Source organism: Ictidomys tridecemlineatus, chromosome 6, assembly GCF_052094955.1.
Source record: "Ictidomys tridecemlineatus isolate mIctTri1 chromosome 6, mIctTri1.hap1, whole genome shotgun sequence".
NCBI classification, from domain to species: domain Eukaryota; kingdom Metazoa; phylum Chordata; class Mammalia; order Rodentia; family Sciuridae; genus Ictidomys; species Ictidomys tridecemlineatus.
The window spans coordinates 57,109,458-57,127,631 of NC_135482.1; the positions used below are offsets into that span (position 1 = coordinate 57,109,458).

The window sequence follows — 18,174 nt, forward strand, 5'->3', positions numbered from 1 at the left end:
GATAACAGTGAGAATGGGAGGCTTGGGGTATTCATGTGGTAAAATGGCACTTACCTTCAAAGAACTTACTCCCTAATGGCAATGAATATATCATAAGATGCCTTATGATAAGTATGCTAAGGTTACTAGTAATGTATGGACAGAGGAAAATAAAACCAGTGGTTTTTTTTTTTTTTTTTGTGGTATAAGAAATTGAACCCAGGAGTGCTTTACCATTTAGTCACATTCCCAGCCCTTTTTATTTAATTTTTTTTATTTTTGCTTAGAGCCCTCCTAAGTTGCTGAGGTTTGCCTTGAACTTGAACTTGGAATCCTCCTGTCTCAGCTTCCCAAATTGCTGGGATTATAGGTGTGCATCACTGCACCTGGCCCAGTATACCTTCTTTATCTGAATTCCCAGAACAACCTTTTTTATATAATACTAATTTGTTCAAGAGATTAGGCCAGTTGTCCTGGAGAATTGTCTTTTCAATAGATTGACTGCTTTTATTTTGGCAGGATGGGGGGGTGGGACTGATAATTGAACCCAGGATTGTACCACTAAGCTACATTCCCAGCTTTTTCTATTTTTTTACTTATTTTTATTTTTTAAATTTTTTGTAGTTGTAGGCAGAGATCATGCCTTTATTTTATTTATTTTTTATGTGGTGCTGAGGATCGAATGCAGTGCCTCACAGTGCCCTGCCATGGAGCTATAGCCCTGCCCCAAGCATTTTTTATTTTGAGACAGTGTCTTGCTAAATTGTTAATATTGGTCTTGAATTTGCTATCCTCCTGCCTCAGCCACCCACATTGCTGGGATTACCAGGGGTGTGTGCCACTGTGGCATCCCCCGCCCCCCCAGTGCTGGAGACTGACTCCAGGGCCACATGCCAGGCAAGGGCTCCAACACTGACTGGATGCTTTTACAGAGAGTACTTAAAATGATTCCTCTAATCCCTGTTTTACTTAACAAATTTAGAATCTTGAGAGATTCAAGCAAAACATTTCTGAGGATAGAAGACATCACAGGAGAGTCTTTATTTCTTAACATCAGAAGATATGCTCGATTGCTCCACCTTTAGTTTGATCTTTTCACCGTACAGTTGTAGGAAGATTTTTTTTTAAAGATGGCTAAATGAAAACTACATATCTTTTCTATTTAATTTTTTTTTTTTAAGTTGTAGATGGACCTTTATTTTTGTGTGGTGCCTAGGATCAAACTCAGTGCCTTATACATCCCAGGCAGGCGCTCTACCACTGAGCCACAACCCCAGCCCCCAAAAATACATACCTTGAGAGAAGACACCTGGCAGTGTAGGTGTGCCATACAAGAATAAGTACCAAATATTACCAATTTTAATGATTTTTCAAAAAAAAATCTCTGGACATCCTAACATGTAACATCTCACAACTTTTAAATCTTGGCTTGCTTTAAGAAAATGCTTAAAAAAAAAAAAAAAGAACAAAAAAAAAAAGAAAATGCTTCAAGGGGCTGGGGTTGTGGCTCAGTGGTAGAGTGCTCACCTAGCATGCATGAGGCATTGGGTTCGATCCTCAGCACCACATAAATGTAAAATAAGGATATTGTGTCCACCTAAAACCAAGAATATTTAAAGAAAGAAAATGCTTCAAAACATGCTTAAAGGTCTAAAACATTGCAACCTGTTTTGAGATCACAATATAAAACAATTGAAGGGCTAGGTGCAGTGGTACATGCCTGTAATCCCATCAACATGGGTGACTGAGGCAGGAGGATTCAGTTTGAGGCCAGACTTGGCAATTTAGTGAGACTCTGTCTCAAAATAGAAAGGGGGGGGATATAGCTCAGTGAAAGAGCACCCCTGGTTTCAATCCCCATTGCCAATAAAAACAAAACAGAGATAGCCAGATGCAGTGGTGCATGCCTATAATATCAGCTATTCAGAAGATAGATGGAGGAGAATCCCAAGTTCAAGGCCAGCTTCAGCAATTTAGTGAGATCTTGTCTTAAATACAAAGGACCTGGGTCTGGGGTTGTGGCTCAGTGGTAGAGCACTTGCCTACCATGTGTGAGGCACAGGGTTCAATTCTCAGCACCTCATATAAAGAAATAAAAATAAAGGTCCATTTACAACTAAAGAATATATATATAGACTCAGTGGTAGCGTGCCCCTGGGTTCAATCTCCAGTATCACAAAAAAATTTTTTTTAAAAAGTGAAGTTATGGGCTGGGGTTGTGGCTCAGTGGTAGAGCACTTGCCCAGCACATGTGAGGCACTGAGTTCGGTCCTCGGGACCATAAAAGAATAAATAAATAAAGTCATTATGTCCATCTACAATTAAAGAAAAATATTTTTTTAAAAAAGTGAAGGAAAACAATAGGATATAATCTGGAGCATAATTTATCAAAGGATCTAATGAAAGGTTAGTAGAAATAATTTGAGGCCAGTTATTGAAGTTGCATTATAGGGAATTTGGATTTTAATTTTACAGGTAAGTTTTTGAGAGGAGGAATGGCTTTCAACTGATTCTGGTGGTTGTGAGAAGAAAACAAATTGGTGTCAGCAATATTAACAAGCTTTCCAGTAATTTATGCAGAGAGAATAAGCCCTTGAAATATAGCAGGAAAGAAGGGACAAGAGACATTTGGGAAGAAAAAATAAATAAGGTCTTAACTGATTAGATTTTTCTCAGCCCAACAATGAAACTATCTGTCATGTGCTAGACATGGTGCCAGGCATTTGAAGTATGTAAATAATTGAAAAATAAGATGTAATTTGCAGCTTACTAGGTAATGTAAACTTAAACAATGAGAAATGCAGTATAGTATGTTGCTAATAGATAGGGACTAAATATAACAGGTCAAGAAAGGAGTCATCTATCTATTTGAAGGACATGAAGGGGAAGGCTTCTCTGGAATCATGAGCTGAATTCTGAACCAGTCACATTTGGCATTAAAGAAAAGGGGTAGTGGGCAGATTGAGCATTTACTGTGAGACAGGCATTGTTCTAAATATTAGATATTAATTTAATAATCCCACTAATCCACCCATACTGGGTTGCTGCTCCATACTGCTCCATACTGGGGATTGAACCTGGAGCACTCTACCACTGAAGTACAATCTCATTTTGAGACAGTCTTACTAAATTGCCCAGGCTAGCCCCAATTTGCCACCATCCTGCCTCAAACTCTAAGTAGCTGGGGCTGCAGACATGTCCCTGGCCCAACAACTTTTTAATTAAGAGGTTTTATCATCAACTTCATTTTTTATGTGGGGAAATTGAAGCAGAAGGCAAAGTTCACAGAGTTAATAATCAAAACTAGGATTTGAGCCCAGAAAAATCATTCTAGAACCTGAGCCTCTAACTATTACACATAAACAAAAATGAGTCAAAGATAAAAGACAGGTTTCTAGTATAAGTTGATGAGAACATGGTGTCATTAACCTGAATAGGGAGAAGAGGATGAGTAGTTTTGAGTTAATTTGGAGAACTGGATTGGAAAATCCAGGAAATGGATCTGGAGTTTAAGAGCAAGAAACTAGAGCTAAGGACATGAATTGGGGAATTATCTGCCCAGAGGAGATCAAGAAATTCTAGTACTAGGAATCCCAGTAGTCATCTGGAACAAAACAGGCGATGCATGATAAGGTTGACTAAATTTTTAAAAAATAATTCTGAAGTAATGAATCATTTTAAGATAGCTCATAAAGTAGGCTGGGAAGGAATTTCAGAAATGTTTTCTGTCATTGCAACATCCCTGAAACAACTGTAGGTTGAGATAATTTCCACTCAAGTCCTAATTTTATTTGCTTTACAGGATAAACTTCAGGGGTTTATGCAAACCTTTTAAAATTTAGAGTAAGTCAACAACTTGGAAGAGCACAATATTAAACAATTGCACGAGATTTTCCCTCATTAGCAGCGTTTTTTTTTTTTTTTAATGCTGGAAAGCAATTTTGATTACAATCTAAGAATTTTTAAAAATATTTTTAGTTGTAGATGGATAAAATATATTTTTTATGTGGTGCTTAGGATAGAACCCAGTGCCTCACGTATGTGAGGCAAGCACTCTGCTGCTGAGCCCAGACCCAACCCCAATCTTAAGAATTTATACTTGAAAATATCACTATACAGTGGTATTAGCTCTGCCCTAACGTGGTAGCAAATATCTGTAATCCCAGCAAGTTGGAAAGCTGAGACAGGAGGATCACAATTTCAAGGCCAGCCTCTGCAACTCAGCAAGACCCTATCTCAAAAATTTTTAAAAAAGGGTCTGGGGGTATAGCTCAGTGGTAAAATGCCCTGGGTTCAATTTCCTGCATTTATCTCTCTCTCACACACACATATACATATCTGTCCAATGGTTTCTATTAATGTCTAAAATAACTTTGGGAGGCAGAAACCAGATGACAAGGGATGAAGGTACTAGGGACTTTGGCAGGAAGTATGTATTTTATCTGAAAAAAAGTACAAAACAATTTGGTGATTTGAAATTGTCAAATGTAGGATTTTCTCTGTCATGAATTCATGAAGGAATGGTTACCTGGAGTATGAGAATTTGAAGGTGATGCAAAAATATTTATGGAAGGTTCTTTAGGAGGCTGAAATGAGTGGGATGGTAAATCTAGTAGAGAAAGCAACTTCAGGGAAGATAAACAAGGTCAAATACTAAAGTAGGAACTAAAGCACTGGGTGGAATATAAATATGTAAAAATGGTTTGGGGAGTGGATCAGGTCATACAATATAAAACGGATAGATAGGACTTGCTGGGCTAGAAGAAAAAGGGTGAGAAGTTGGGGTGGCCTACAGAGATGGTAGAAATTTCAAATTATCTATTGTACATGAAAGTTACAAACCCTCACCCTCAGAAGTTAGAGGGAAAATAAATTTGAGAAGGGAAAAAGAACATCAAGTATTTAGCCACCTCTGCCACAATCCCCTTCCCGGTCTAGAGCCTCCATTTTGTAAATCTTGAAGCCTTCTTCCCTTCACAACATGGTTGTTGGTTGCCCTCTGCTGGTCAATTTTGATTTTGGCTCTCCAGATATTTAAGCCTGAGGGTATATCCAAAATGGGACTTGGCAGGAAGTGGAAAACTGAGCCTGTTAGATTCTATTATTTCAATACATGTTTGATCACATCTGTGTATGAGATATTTTCTTGCAAAGAAACAAAATACACTGTTTTCCTAAGTCTCAAGAAATTTTTATATTACTGTAAAAAACACCAATTTGGTCAGGCATGGTGGTGAACTCCTGTGAACTCAGGAGGCTGAGGCAGGAGGATTGCAAGTTCCAAGCCAGCTTCAGCAATTTAGCAAGGCCCAAGCAACTTAGTGAGACACTGTCAAAATTAGAAATAAAAAGGGCTAAAGATGTAACTCGGTGGTAAAATGCCCAGGGTTCAATCCCTACCCACCCACCCACCCCCAAAAATAAAAATAAAAAATAAAGCCAAACAAGATTAAAATGTGTATACTGAGTGGCTTATTTGTGTCAAGAGTTTATATTCTACAGAGGAAGAAAGACTTCATATAAGATTAGGGAGAGGGGCTGGGGAATGTGGCTCAAGCGGTAGCACGCTGGCCTGGGTGCGGCCCGGGTTCGATCCTCGGCACCACATACAAACAAAGATGTTGTGTCCGCCAAAAACTAAAAAATAAATATTGAAATTCTTTAAAAAAAAAAAAAAAGATTAGGGAGAAGGATGTGTGCCAGGTGGTCAGAGACTTTCTAAGAGAACCAACACTTAGATGGATACCGAGTAGATGAGGATGAGAAGGTTATTTAAAGCAGAGAACAGCATATGAACAAGGTCAAATAACTATACTAGGAAACTAAAAGAATGCTGGTGGCTGTGAAAATTGAAGATTGACTCTGGGCACAGGGGCACATTCCTGAAATACTAGTGACTTGGGATGCTGAGCCAAGTTGGGGGTCCTGTACCCAAAATATTAAAGGGCTGGGGATGTGGCTCAGTGATAAAGCATTCTAGGTTCAAAGCCTACAACCGCAAAAATAAATAAAAAATAAAATGGAAGACTGTTGAGAGAAAAGGGTCAGATCATGCAACACAAAAAAACAACCATGGCAAGACTTAAGGTCAGCTGCAGTGTGATTACTTTAGTATGGCTCACAAGTACCACTACTTCCCAATTGAAAGCTTTGCTAAGTGGTGGGCCCAACCTGAAACTCACCTTAGAGAACATATTTAGAAAGCAAAATAAACAGAACTTGTTCTTAATTTTGTGGAAGCATGTTAAGATATTCCTTGCATCATACTCAGTGAATGGTAGTTGACAGACTGTTAGGTTCCAGCTGGAGTGATCTAGAGCATCAAGGAGAAGAGCCCAAAGGATATGCAGGATTTTGGAGTGGTGAGAGTGATGCTGGGAAGTTCAGCTGAGTAGTGGTATGAGGGTGAAAAACTCTTAAGATTTATAAATGTGCACAAAGCTCTGACTTACCCTGAATTGCCTGCTCTTGTGATCCTTTTTGGAGAAGATGCACTGCAGAAGAAATGAAGTACAAAAACAAGTATCTTAGATTAAGAACTAAGTGATGTTGAGTAAAGGAGAGCATAAGAACAGATGAATTCCCTAGTTTGGTACACAACAAGCACTTTATAAAAAATAAAATTATTTTCCAACTCCCTGGCTCCAGCTGGATCTGCAGTGTTTATGTTCCAATAGGCCCCCTCCTATGTCCGCCTCAAGAAAATACTAATGAAAATGCCCTCTTTCTTGGGTCTTCAGTGGCCTCAGACTTTGAAGGTGTTACTTCCAGTTACAAAATTCAGAGGTGCAGCCGGCCTGGCACGCCTGTTATCCCGGTGGCTCCAGAGGCTGAGACAGGAGGATCAAAGCCAGCCTAAGCAACTTGATGAGGCCCTTAGGCAACTCAAGAGACCTTGTCTCTAAAAAAAAAAAAAAATACAAAATAGGGCTGGGGATGTGGCTCAGTGGTCGAGTGCCCCCGAGTTCAATCCCTGGTACTAAAAAAAAAGAAAGAAAGAAAGAGATAATTCAGAGATGCTCTATTTTCCTTGAAATCCCAGGTTTGATGATTATTGCACAAGCTCACATTCCTTGAAAAAAATTCAACTCTTCTTCACTCAAATCCTTCCCCATCCCTTCAAAAGAATGAAACGTGTGTCAACATCTGCTAGCAAATCATAAGTTACAGAATTCTGAGGGTCTGGCATCCTAGCAGCCAATACAGCTCTGCATAATTAAGCTTTCCGAGATCTGGGACCACCCCAGTCCTCCCCAAGTGCAAAGATGTGACCTTTATGGAGACGGAAAGAGAAGTGCTGGACAGACACGTGCGAGTACAGGGGTTCCTCTTATATGCTATGAAAGATGGAGGCGAAAAAAAGCCACCGTCACGAACAGGATTCGAACCTGTGCGGGGAAACCCCATTGGATTTCGAGTCCAACGCCTTAACCACTCGGCCACCGTGACTCCCAAAATCGCGCTTTGCCGCGCGCTTACAGAAAGGGTCCGCAAGGAGACCGCGGACGGCGCGGGGCCATAGGAAGCAGGGCCGCGGCCCACATGCACACACCTTGAGACTATCCCGCCTCGCTCCTTACCTCTCCTCTATGCCACTCAAAGGAAAAGAGTCGGGTGCACCGGCTGACCCGGCGGGAGTCTCCTGCTTGTGTGGGTGGATGAGGGGGTGTCTTAGGGAGCGCAAATCTACTTAGAATCGATGGCAAGGCCTTCGGACCAAGCAGTTGATGAAAGCGTCTGGGCCCTCACGGTGGCGGCTAAGGGGACTTCTCGGGTTAAGGAGTGATAGGGACTGAGTGGAACAGGCGAAGCGGGTGAGGGAGACGAGGGAGTAAGCAGCACTTGGTAATGCATGCAGGGAAGGAATTTCTCGGGGAAAGGGGTTTGGAGTTCTTCGGGATAAAAGCTCCTCCGTGAGGTTAGGACCGTGCCAAGTGAAGACCACTCCAGGTTATAAGTTGGGGCCCCTTCAGGCGACGGGCTTCCTCCCTTACATAGGATAGAGGACTAGCACACTCCGGGATGAAAGGCAAAAAAAGAGGGAAAGGGCTCTTCGCGGCGGGTAAAGGGCGCTCTCAAGAAAGTGGCGCCCCCACCAGGAAGCAGCCGCTTTCCCGGAGGCCGGCACCGGGGAGGCCGACAGGGTCTGCGCCGCGCGGGGCGCTGGGCCACCGCCGCCGCCGCGCCGGGACTGCCGGCAGGGGGCGCTACGCGGGCCGGGGCCGGCCCAGGCGGCGGGAGGCGGCGGCCGCGGCGGCGGGAGGCGGCGGGAGGCGGGCGGAGGAGGAGGCGGAGGAGGCGGGAGCTGAGCGGGGCGGGCGGCGGCGGCGGGGCCCGAGCCCGAGAAGATGGCGGTGCGGAAGAAGGACGGCGGCCCCAACGTGAAGTACTACGAGGCCGCGGACACGGTGACCCAGTTCGACAACGTGCGGCTCTGGCTCGGCAAGAACTACAAGAAGGTACGCGGGCAGGGCCGCGCGAGGGCCGGGGGCGGGACAAAGGGAGCGCGGCCCGCGGCTCCCCGGGGTCCAGCCCACCCTCCAGCCGCCCCGGCCCCTCCCAGCGGCCTCCCTGGCAGCCCCCAGCGTGTCCTCTGGCGCGCCCGCGCCCCTCCCCGCCCCCACCCCACCCCCGCCCCCACCGCTGTGCCCTCTGTCCCTGTTTTTCTCCACTGTCGGGTGCCTGCAGCCCACCCTCCCTTAAGCCATCGCCTTCACGGCTTTCCCGAGAGAGACTGCGGGCCGGGGGATGGACGAGGTGCCGAATGGGCGCCTTCCCCCTCCTCTCTAGTGTACCCGCCACTGCGCCCGCCAGGGCTCCCCACGGAGCCAGGTACCAGCGGGGCTAAGGCCTCCCTGGTGCTTTGTGTATGTTCTGAGAGAGATGATGAAAGCAGGAGGGTAAACAGCCACAGAGCAGGCCGAAAGGGTCTCCACCCTGGTATCACCTGTCTTCACGGCTCATCACCCACCTCGCCTCCATCTAAAGGGCAACAAAACCTCCCAGGGGGAAGGGTACCGAGTTTCTGGGCAGTGGTCCCTGCTAAGACCAGTCCTAGGCTTCACAAAGAAGTCACCGGCAGCCTAGATTTGCATTGCTTTGGGTTTAGGGTCCAGAGGCACAGATAAGCTTTATATCTCCAGTCCCCCCCCCATCACCCCATAACTGGGGATAATGAAGTAGTGAACAACAACAACAAAAAAGGCTTAAGAAACCTTACCTGTCTTCTACCAGGCCTCTTCCTGATGCCTTCTTTGTGTCTAAGCCCGATTTTTTCTGTAGATGGCCTGCCTGTCTTCCTTCTCACTGTCCCCAGTTATGGGTTCTTTTTCCTAGCTTTTTTCAGCTCCCCAGTTCTTACTGCCCAGCTTTGCTGCCTGTCAGAAGTGTGATGGGTGATTTAGGAGAACTCCACACTAATCCTGGTTATGAGCCTGCCCCTGATATCCCTCCAGGTTTCGCTGGAGTCAGAATCCTGACAAACAGCTGCCAGGCTGTGGCTTGTCTGTACCCCAATGTGAGGCTCTAGTTCCCAGACTTCTGAAACCTTTAACCTTTTGAAGGGAGATCAATCAGTCTAGGGCTTTAGACTCCGCCCTAGGGGGATTGAAAGCTTGTGACCTGGTTCATCTTTCATGCTTTTAGCTCTTTGTCATTTACCTTTCCCTTTACAGATCTTTTTACACCTCCCACTGAGAGGTGTCCTTTTTTCAGTGGAAACAAGGGTCAATAGGTAAAGAGAAAGTCTCCTAACTGAGTTTTAAATTAGAACAGAAGGCTAGGATGCTAGGTAGTATGATAGGGAAGTTTTTTAAGAAGGCTCAAGGTTGCTTGTCTTGGATATGGCTTCCTCAGGATAGACATCTCCTCATCAGGCTTGGGAGTAGGTGGTACTTCCCAGCTAGGAGGGCCTAGGAAGACATTTATGCCCAGGTCTAGCAGAAGCAGAATGCACAAACTCACTCAGCTTGACCTACCTTACTTCCTTGCTTCTTTTTCTTTAGACTACATGGTAAGGGTAATTGTTGCATTCTCAAAGTTCCCCTAAGAAATACACTGTTGTCCTCACTTAGAGCATCTAAGGGGTGTTGCTTCTCTGGCCTGAACTTAATAGTTTTAGAATTTTACAACCCTCTGTGCTGTTGGCTGGAGATCAGGTGCCAAGGAAACAGGATCCTGCAACTCCAATTTCAGGGTGTAGCTGAGGAAGAGTAGGACGCTTTCCTTACTGTCAGCATCCAATCCTGGCAGCTTGGGCTGGTAGCAGCAGAATCCAGTTTTCTGGTTAAAGGTTTCTAGGGTCTCCTTTCTACCATATTCTTTGGAAGAGAAAGACACCATTTTCTATGCCCCAGAGTCTTCCAGAGCCCCTGGGGAAGAAATATGGGAGATGATAAACCATTATCTGGGTCTATTTTTCTTTCCTTTCTCTGCCTTTTCCCAGTATATTCAAGCTGAACCACCTACTAACAAGTCCCTGTCTAGTCTGGTCGTACAGTTGCTACAATTTCAGGAAGAAGTTTTTGGCAAACATGTCAGCAATGCACCGCTCACTAAACTGCCGGTGAGTGCAAAAACAAGGAGATCAGCCCTCCAAATTGGAGAGGGAATTGTATTTGTAAAAATATTTGAAGTTTTCATTATTTTTAAAATTTGGGTTGTTACCTATTACAGTCTCTATCCTTGGTCAGGGTATGGTGGTTTGGCCTTGTCCCCAGTTTACCATTCCCTTAGTAATAGTTGTGTAACAAGTTACCTTGCATCTCTTGATATAGTTAAAAGGGTTTAAGATTGAAATTTGCACAGGTTTGTGTTCAAATCTTGGCTTTGCCATTTGATGGCTCAGAGATCTTGAGCAACCTTTGTGTGTCTTGGTTCCTTCATCTCTAGATGGAATTAATATTCTTACTTATAGGATTTCTCCAATAGTAAATGAAGTAACCCAGTAAAGTGGTTGGCACAAGGTGGTGCTTTGTATACATTGGTTTCTTTCTCTTCTAGGCCATATAACCCTTTATATTGTCTCAAGGGTTAAAGAATTACAGTTTTAAGAGGGAGATCAGTTCAACATGAATTTTTAAAAATATTTTAAGTTGTTGATGGTGTCCACATGGTGACACCATACCTTTATTTTATTTTTTATGTGGTACTGACATAAAAATAATTGAACCCAGTACCTCACATGTACTAGGCAGGTGCTCCACCATTGAGCCACAACCTCAGCCCTCAACATGGGATTTTGAGAAAGGATTTTTAAGTGATAAAGAGAATTTACAATTTAACTCTCATATACTTCTTCCCTGTCTGGATTTTATAGATCAAATGTTTCCTAGATTTCAAAGCAGGAGGCTCCTTATGCCACATACTTGCAGCTGCTTACAAATTCAAGAGTGACCAGGGATGGTGAGATGCCTTATCTCTATGCTTCTTATATTTAGATTAAAGAGAAACTCCTATTTTGATTCCCTGGGGTCTTTCTGGGGTGGGGGAATACAGGTAGAAATGCTGTGTGTCTCTTATTTTGTTAGATCAGTCAGAAAAATAGTTGGGAGCCAGAGTAAAAAGAGATTCCAAGAGTGAATGTGGGAGTGTCTGCGTGTGTATCTCAGCATATATGTTATAGAGAAAGAGAGATTCTTAGGTTGGTATCTCAAGCTTTTCTTCACTCTTTTAGACTAAGTATAGAAGGATTTATGGAGTTGAGATCAGGAATCCCAGATCTAGGGTTCTTTTGGCAACAGCTGTCACCAAGAGTACCTCCTAATTTCCCATGTTAAGGAGTTACATACCCTCACCTTATCCCCAGACATGAGCTATATCACTCACTAGATTATTGTCTCTTCACAAGGCGGCGTTACGATTTCCAGAATCCATCACGCATGGACCGCAATGTAGAAATGTTCATGACCATTGAGAAGTCTTTGGTACAGGTAATACTCATGAACCTTCCCCATGCATCATCTTCCCTCAGTGAGAATCCAAAGGACTCCTTCCGCATAACCTCATCTCATCTATTTCTTCATCCCACAGAATAATTGCCTGTCTCGACCTAACATTTTTCTGTGCCCAGAAATTGAGCCTAAATTGCTGGGGAAATTAAAGGACATTATCAAGAGACACCAGGTGAGTGGCAGGTCAGGAGAGGTTTCAGAAATTCCATGACTCTTTTCCTACTATTTTCCATATCAAGAAGCAGCTCCAAAAAAGACAGTAGACATAACTTTTCTATGTTCTTATATGATACACCACTAGTGTAACTCTGCATCATGTACAACCACAAAAATGGAAAGTTATATTCCATCTACAATATGTCAAAATACATTCTACTGTCATATATAACTAAAAGGAACAAATAAAAAATAAAGAAATTGTAGGAAGTAATGTTAATTAAAAATACTTTTTAATTGTCAAAAAGCAACACTTAAATACCACTTTCTACTACATAGGTGGATTTCTCTACTTGGCAAAGACTAGAGTTAAAGCATTGAGCTTGGGCTGGGGATGTAATTCAGTGTTAGAGTTCTTGCCTAGCATTCATGAGGCCCTGGGTTCAATTCCTAGTACTAGAAGAAAAAAAAAAAAAGTATTGAGCCTTTTATTCCTGTTTCTCCCATTTCCCAATGCTGACACTTTTGATCACTGTTCCTAGAGACCTGGGGGAAGAAGTATCCACTTCCACTAAACTAGAGATTGCCTGATTTCATATAAATGAAATCTCTGTTCTTTAGAACTAAATAATAACAAGCAGATGCCATTAATATGAACATTTAGTCAACTTAAAAATTTCCCAGTTGTGGATTATCTATTCAGAGGATTATCTATAGCAATACTTTTTTGTATTGGTATTTTTTTTTTAATTTTTTTGTAGTTGTTGATTTACAGAATGCCTTTTTTTATTTGTTTATTTTTATGTGGTGTTGAGGAGTGAATCCAGTGCCTCACACATGCTAGGCAAGCTCTCTGCCACAGAACTACAGCCCCAACCCTGTACTGGTATTTTTTGTAGCAATATTTTTAAAATTTTTCTCTTTTAACATAATCCCAGCTGTTTTCCTCTGCCCCTCAACTGGTGTGTGCTAGGAACTAACTTTAATACCACTCTAAGCAGAGTATTAAGCAGACACATCTATGGTTACATCTTAAATTGGTTTATTTACACTAAAGATTAATTCAAATAGGACTGTATTGATCTGCTTCTCCTTGTGCCATTCAGGGAACAGTCACTGAGGATAAGAACAATGCCTCCCATGTTGTGTATCCCGTCCCAGGGAACCTAGAAGAAGGTACGACCTGGGTTTTACTGGCCTCTGCAGTGGACAGCTTGTACTAGGAGGTGAAGAATCACCATGTAGTACCTAGGCTTCTCTCTCTTTTCAACCCTGAATCTTCCTATCTTAAGTTCCTATTACCAAGTCCCCTGCTGCAACTGGAGAGTGCTCAGTTAGACTTTTTCCAGAGTTACTTTTTGTGTTCCCCTTTAGCTTACTTGTCTCCCTTTTCTCTCTCTATCCCCAGAGGAATGGGTACGACCAGTCATGAAGAGGGATAAGCAGGTTCTTCTGCACTGGGGCTACTATCCTGACAGGTGAGGATGGGTTCCTGGGGCAGGTTTAAGTACAAGAGCCAGAGCCAGAACCAGAAGTCCTAGAACATATTGAAGAGCAAAAAAAGCACTCTTTGGAGGTTATTTTTAGGTAACTTAATTTGTTCTCCAACCTAATATGTGAGTCCTCTGTCTTGTGGGAGATTTAGACTTATTGGACAAGGCTTAGGCTAAAAGGATTTGAGCTTTTTGTGTGAAATGATTATCTGTGTGTGTGTATTTTGGATGGTTTTCTTTACTTGAGTTCTGGAAACAGCTAAGCAAATTCCATACCACTGAACTATATCCCCAGTTCCCCAGTATAATTTCTGATAAGTGTTAAAACAATCTGACAATAGGAAAATGTTTTAACAAATTTGTATATCTACTCAGTGGGCTATTATATGGCCTTTAAGGTGACATAAAATAATATGGATAATTTATAGATGAATATAATGGCAAAAAGTAGCATGTAAGTCAGGCACAATGGTGTGGACTTATAGTCCCAGCTACTCTGGAGGCTAAAGCAAGGGAATTATTTGAGCCCATGAGTTCATAAAGCCCCATAGCAAGACCCCATCTTATAATAAATAAATAAATAAAATCTAGGGACTGATTTTATATAGCTCATAAGGTCTGAATTCTATCCCCAGGATTACAAAGGAACTGCAACAAAATAATATCTACTATGATACAATTGTGTAAAACCAAATTGGTACAGAAAAGTGTTTCCAGGAAAAATATATATACTGAATGTCAAGAGTAGTTATATTAGGTTGATTCTTTTTGTTTGTTTTTTGTTTTTCTTTGGTACCTGTAATTGAACTCTGGGACACTTAACCACTGAGAAACATCTCCAACCCTTTTTTAGAAAAAGAATTTTTATTTTATTTATTTATTTTTTCTTTTAGTTTTCGGTGGACATAACATCTTTGTTTGTATGTGGTGCTGAGAATTGAACCTGGGCTGCATGCATGACAGGCAAGCGCACTACCGCTTGAGCCACATCCCCAGCCCACCCTTTTTATTCTTTATTTTGAAACAGGGTCTTACTGAGTTGCTTAGGGTCTTGCTGAGTTGCTGATACTGGCCTCAAATTTGCAGTCCTACTGCTTCAGCCTTCCAAGTTGCTGGGATTATAGGCATGCACACCATACCCAGATCATTCAATTTTTTAAGTCTACTTTTAGTTGATAAATCACAATTGTTGTAATTGTTGTTTTGCAGTACTGGCCTGACACATGCTAGCAATCTGCCATTGATTTACACCACAGCCCTTTAAAAAAATATTTTTTTTGAGTCAGGCCCAGTGGTACAAACCTATAATCCCAGGTTGCTTGGGAGGTTGCGGTGGGAGGCTTCTTCCAAGTTCAAGGCCAGGCTGGGTAATTTACTGAGTCCCTGACTCAAAAAATAAAAAGGGCTGGGGATGCCAGGCATGGTGGGCACACACCTGTAATCTTAGCAGTTCGGGAGGCTGAGACAGGGGGATCGGGAATTCAAAACCAGCGTCAACAACTTAGTGAGGCACTTAGTAACTCAACGAGACCCTGTCTGTAAATAAAATATAAAAAAGGGCTGCAGAGTATAGGTCAGTGGTAAAGAGCCTCTTGTAAAGATAGAATGAAATAACATAGAATACAATAAAATTTTATTTTATTTTATTTTGAGACATTCATCCAGACTGGCCTCAAACTTGTAATCTTCCTGCTTCAGCCTCCTAAGTAGCTGGGATTATAGGTATGCACCACCCCACCTGGCCACATTGTGTTATTTTGACATACATATACAGTGTACACAGATCAAATTAGGGTCATTAGCATATCCATCATCTCAAACATCGTTGTCTATTTTTTAAATGTTTTACAGTATGCTTCTATTACTTTATAGTGAAAAGAATCCCAACATTAATTGTGAAATAATTTTATCAAAAAAAGCCAACAACCCAATACTTTTTATAAATGAAAAATGTAAAAATCTGCACTTTTTCTATTTTACAACTCCATTCCATTGATTGTACTTCACACTCAAATTTTCCCGGCAGTTATGACACATGGATCCCAGCCAGTGAAATTGAAGCATCTGTGGAAGATGCCCCAACTCCCGAGAAACCTAGGAAGGTGAGTTTTTCTTATACCCCCTACCCCAGGAAAAATGCTAGGACCAGACCACTCTGGAGGTAAAGTGGGGGCTCTGTGCTCTTAAGGGTCCCTAGATAGAGCTGTGACTTCTAGGCTGTCTCCAACAGAGTCTGCTTTTGTACTTTAGGTTCATGCTAAATGGATCCTAGACACAGACACCTTCAATGAATGGATGAATGAGGAAGACTATGAAGTAAATGATGACAAAAACCCTGTCTCTCGCCGGAAAAAAATTTCAGCTAAGACATTGACAGATGAGGTGAAAATTCTATTCTTTCCAGGAGACCTTAGCCTAAGTCTCAAAACAAATCTTCACTGAGGATTATAGACTGACATTTGTCTCAATTCTTTGTCCTTCAGGTGAATAGCCCAGATTCAGATCGAAGGGACAAGAAAGGAGGGAACTATAAGAAGAGAAAGCGCTCCCCCTCTCCTTCACCAACCCCAGAAGCTAAGAAGAAAAATGCTAAGAAAGGGTATGCCAACCCCTAACCTGCCGCCACTTTCACTGTTCTTTCCACACCATGTCAAAGGAAAAATGGATAAATCCCTTTCTATAATCACTGGGCCCTGACCTGTGTAACACTGCAGCTGTACTGACAGAAATAGATGAGATCTTTAGGGGCCCAGTTGTTAGTTCTAGTCCCAGCTACCAGTAAGCTTAAAAGAGGTCTTAATCACCAAATAAAAAGGCTTTGCCATCTCCCATCACTCTGCAGTTACTGATTTCTTTTTGTGCTCAACTCTACCCTTGAGATTCTCTCTAGTTTCCCTTCACTTGACCCCAATTTTCAGGGGCACTTTGTGCAAGGATGACCAGGTATTCTCTTTCATTCTCAGTCCCTCAACACCTTACACTAAGTCAAAGCGTGGCCACAGAGAGGAAGAGCAAGAAGACCTGACAAAGGACATGGATGAGCCCTCTCCCGTCCCCAATGTAGAAGAAGTGACCCTGCCCAAAACAGGTACAGGCGAAGCCAAGCTCCTGGGACCCATACCTACTCCCTATCCTACCACTCCAGTGCCAAACTCCTGAGCGGGCTGATTTCCCAGGTTTAGCTCCAAGTCTACAAGTTGCTTTCCCTTCAATCTAGCTGGTTATTGAAATTGTTATCATTACCATGGAAAATCCTCTCACTTCCCATTCATATCTGGTTGTGGACTTGTTTTGTGCCTAGTAATAGCTGTCTCCAAATACACACACACACACACACACACACACACAAACTCTCTCTTTTTCTCTCTTTTTTTGGTGCAGTCATGAGAATCAAATCCAGGGCCTCACATGTGCTAGGCTATATATACTGTAGTGCTGAGCTACATCACTAGCCCTTACATGTACTATTAAGCCACTACTTTGGAACCATTATAAAACACATGCAAATATTATCTTGAAAAATGGAAAAGTGGGGACTAGGGTTGTAGCTCAGTGGTGGAGCGCTTACGTCACACAAGTGAGGCACTGGGTTCAATCCTTGGCACCACATAAAAATATAAAATAAGGTAAAGAAAATAAAGGTATTGTGTCTATCTACAACTAAAATAATTTTTTTAAAAAATGGAAAAAATGTAAAGGATAATAAAAACAAAGGTAAAGACAAGTTCTAATAGTTTCTTCCTATAGGTGATCCTAAAGTGGATCATCTTTTGTGTCCTACTGGAGAACCCAACTTTGGAGACCATTGCTCTATAATACTGGTTTATAATCTGTATTCCATAGACTAGCCCCAAGTATTCCAGAAATATATCTGAGGGGTAGAGTTTGGAAAGTGGCTGAGAGAGAAGTATTCCCCACTTCTTCCCTCCTCAGATCAACTCACCTCTGTACCTATGTTTTGTCCTAACATTTTGTCTATAAATTTAGTTCATGAAACTCCTCTGCTTTCAGAAATGTTTGAAGTCTGGCTGGGGGTGTATCTCAGTGGTAGAGCATGTTCCTATCACGCATAAGGCTGGGTTCAATCCCCTGAACCAAAAAAAAATAGAGCAGGGATAGTCAAGATCACAGGATCACAATTAGTAGGCAGGGGATAAGGTTTAGTGGTAGTGTTTGCCTAGCATGTGTAAGACCTTGAGTTCAGTTCCTAGCACCACAAAAAAAGAAATTTAAACAAAAGAAAGGTGAGGAAAAAAAGTTTTAAGATCTAACCACTTAACTCCCCTACAAAGTGACTTTGTTCAGACTCTATCTCAGTCCATTAAGAGTAAGTGAGTTTAGCCAGGCACAGGGTGGTATGTGCCTATAATCCCACAGGCTCAGGAGGCTGAGGCAGGAGGATCACGAGTTCAAAGCCAGCCTCAGCAAAAGCAAGGTGGTAAGCAACTCAATGAGACCCTGTCTCCAAATAAAATACAAAATAGGGCTGAGGATGTGGCTTAGTGGTTAAGTACCCCTGAGTTTAATCCCTGGTACCAAAGAAAAAAAACAAAAGTGAGCTTATCGATATATAAATGATGGAGATAAGGATCTAT

The 18,174-nt window shown here is 42.3% G+C and overlaps 1 protein-coding gene, 2 long non-coding RNA genes and 1 other non-coding gene across 11 annotated transcripts in view; 1 reads left to right on the forward strand and 3 right to left on the reverse strand.

Annotated features, from left to right (window-relative positions):
* The window catches only part of LOC120888293 (uncharacterized), a 19,450-nt gene extending 9,697 nt beyond the window's left edge, over window positions 1-9,753 (reverse strand). Inside the window, exons 1-2 of the long non-coding RNA XR_005731805.2 lie at window positions 9,200-9,753; window positions 6,432-6,473 (exon numbers count right to left, since the gene is read on the reverse strand). This is a non-coding gene — a long non-coding RNA (uncharacterized LOC120888293). The remainder of the gene's footprint in view (window positions 1-6,431; window positions 6,474-9,199) is intronic.
* Window positions 6,568-8,305, reverse strand: LOC144378649 (uncharacterized). The gene is made up of 2 exons (XR_013440564.1): window positions 7,560-8,305; window positions 6,568-6,958 (listed from the first exon to the last, which is right to left on the reverse strand). It is a non-coding gene; the product is annotated as an uncharacterized LOC144378649 (long non-coding RNA).
* Trnas-cga (transfer RNA serine (anticodon CGA)) lies at window positions 7,347-7,428 on the reverse strand. The gene has a single exon. It is a non-coding gene; the product is annotated as a tRNA-Ser (tRNA).
* Window positions 8,276-18,174, forward strand: part of Smarcc2 (SWI/SNF related BAF chromatin remodeling complex subunit C2) — a 23,018-nt gene continuing 13,119 nt past the window's right edge. For all 8 annotated transcript variants that reach the window (XM_078053319.1, XM_078053323.1, XM_078053325.1 and 5 more), the window contains exons 1-11: window positions 8,276-8,438; window positions 10,424-10,543; window positions 11,297-11,382; window positions 11,828-11,909; window positions 12,010-12,102; window positions 13,193-13,262; window positions 13,495-13,564; window positions 15,606-15,681; window positions 15,830-15,961; window positions 16,063-16,178; window positions 16,543-16,667. In XM_078053319.1, coding sequence (XP_077909445.1) covers window positions 8,328-8,438; window positions 10,424-10,543; window positions 11,297-11,382; window positions 11,828-11,909; window positions 12,010-12,102; window positions 13,193-13,262; window positions 13,495-13,564; window positions 15,606-15,681; window positions 15,830-15,961; window positions 16,063-16,178; window positions 16,543-16,667 — 1,081 coding nt within the window. In that variant the 5' untranslated portion in view covers window positions 8,276-8,327. The remainder of the gene's footprint in view (window positions 8,439-10,423; window positions 10,544-11,296; window positions 11,383-11,827; window positions 11,910-12,009; window positions 12,103-13,192; window positions 13,263-13,494; window positions 13,565-15,605; window positions 15,682-15,829; window positions 15,962-16,062; window positions 16,179-16,542; window positions 16,668-18,174) is intronic.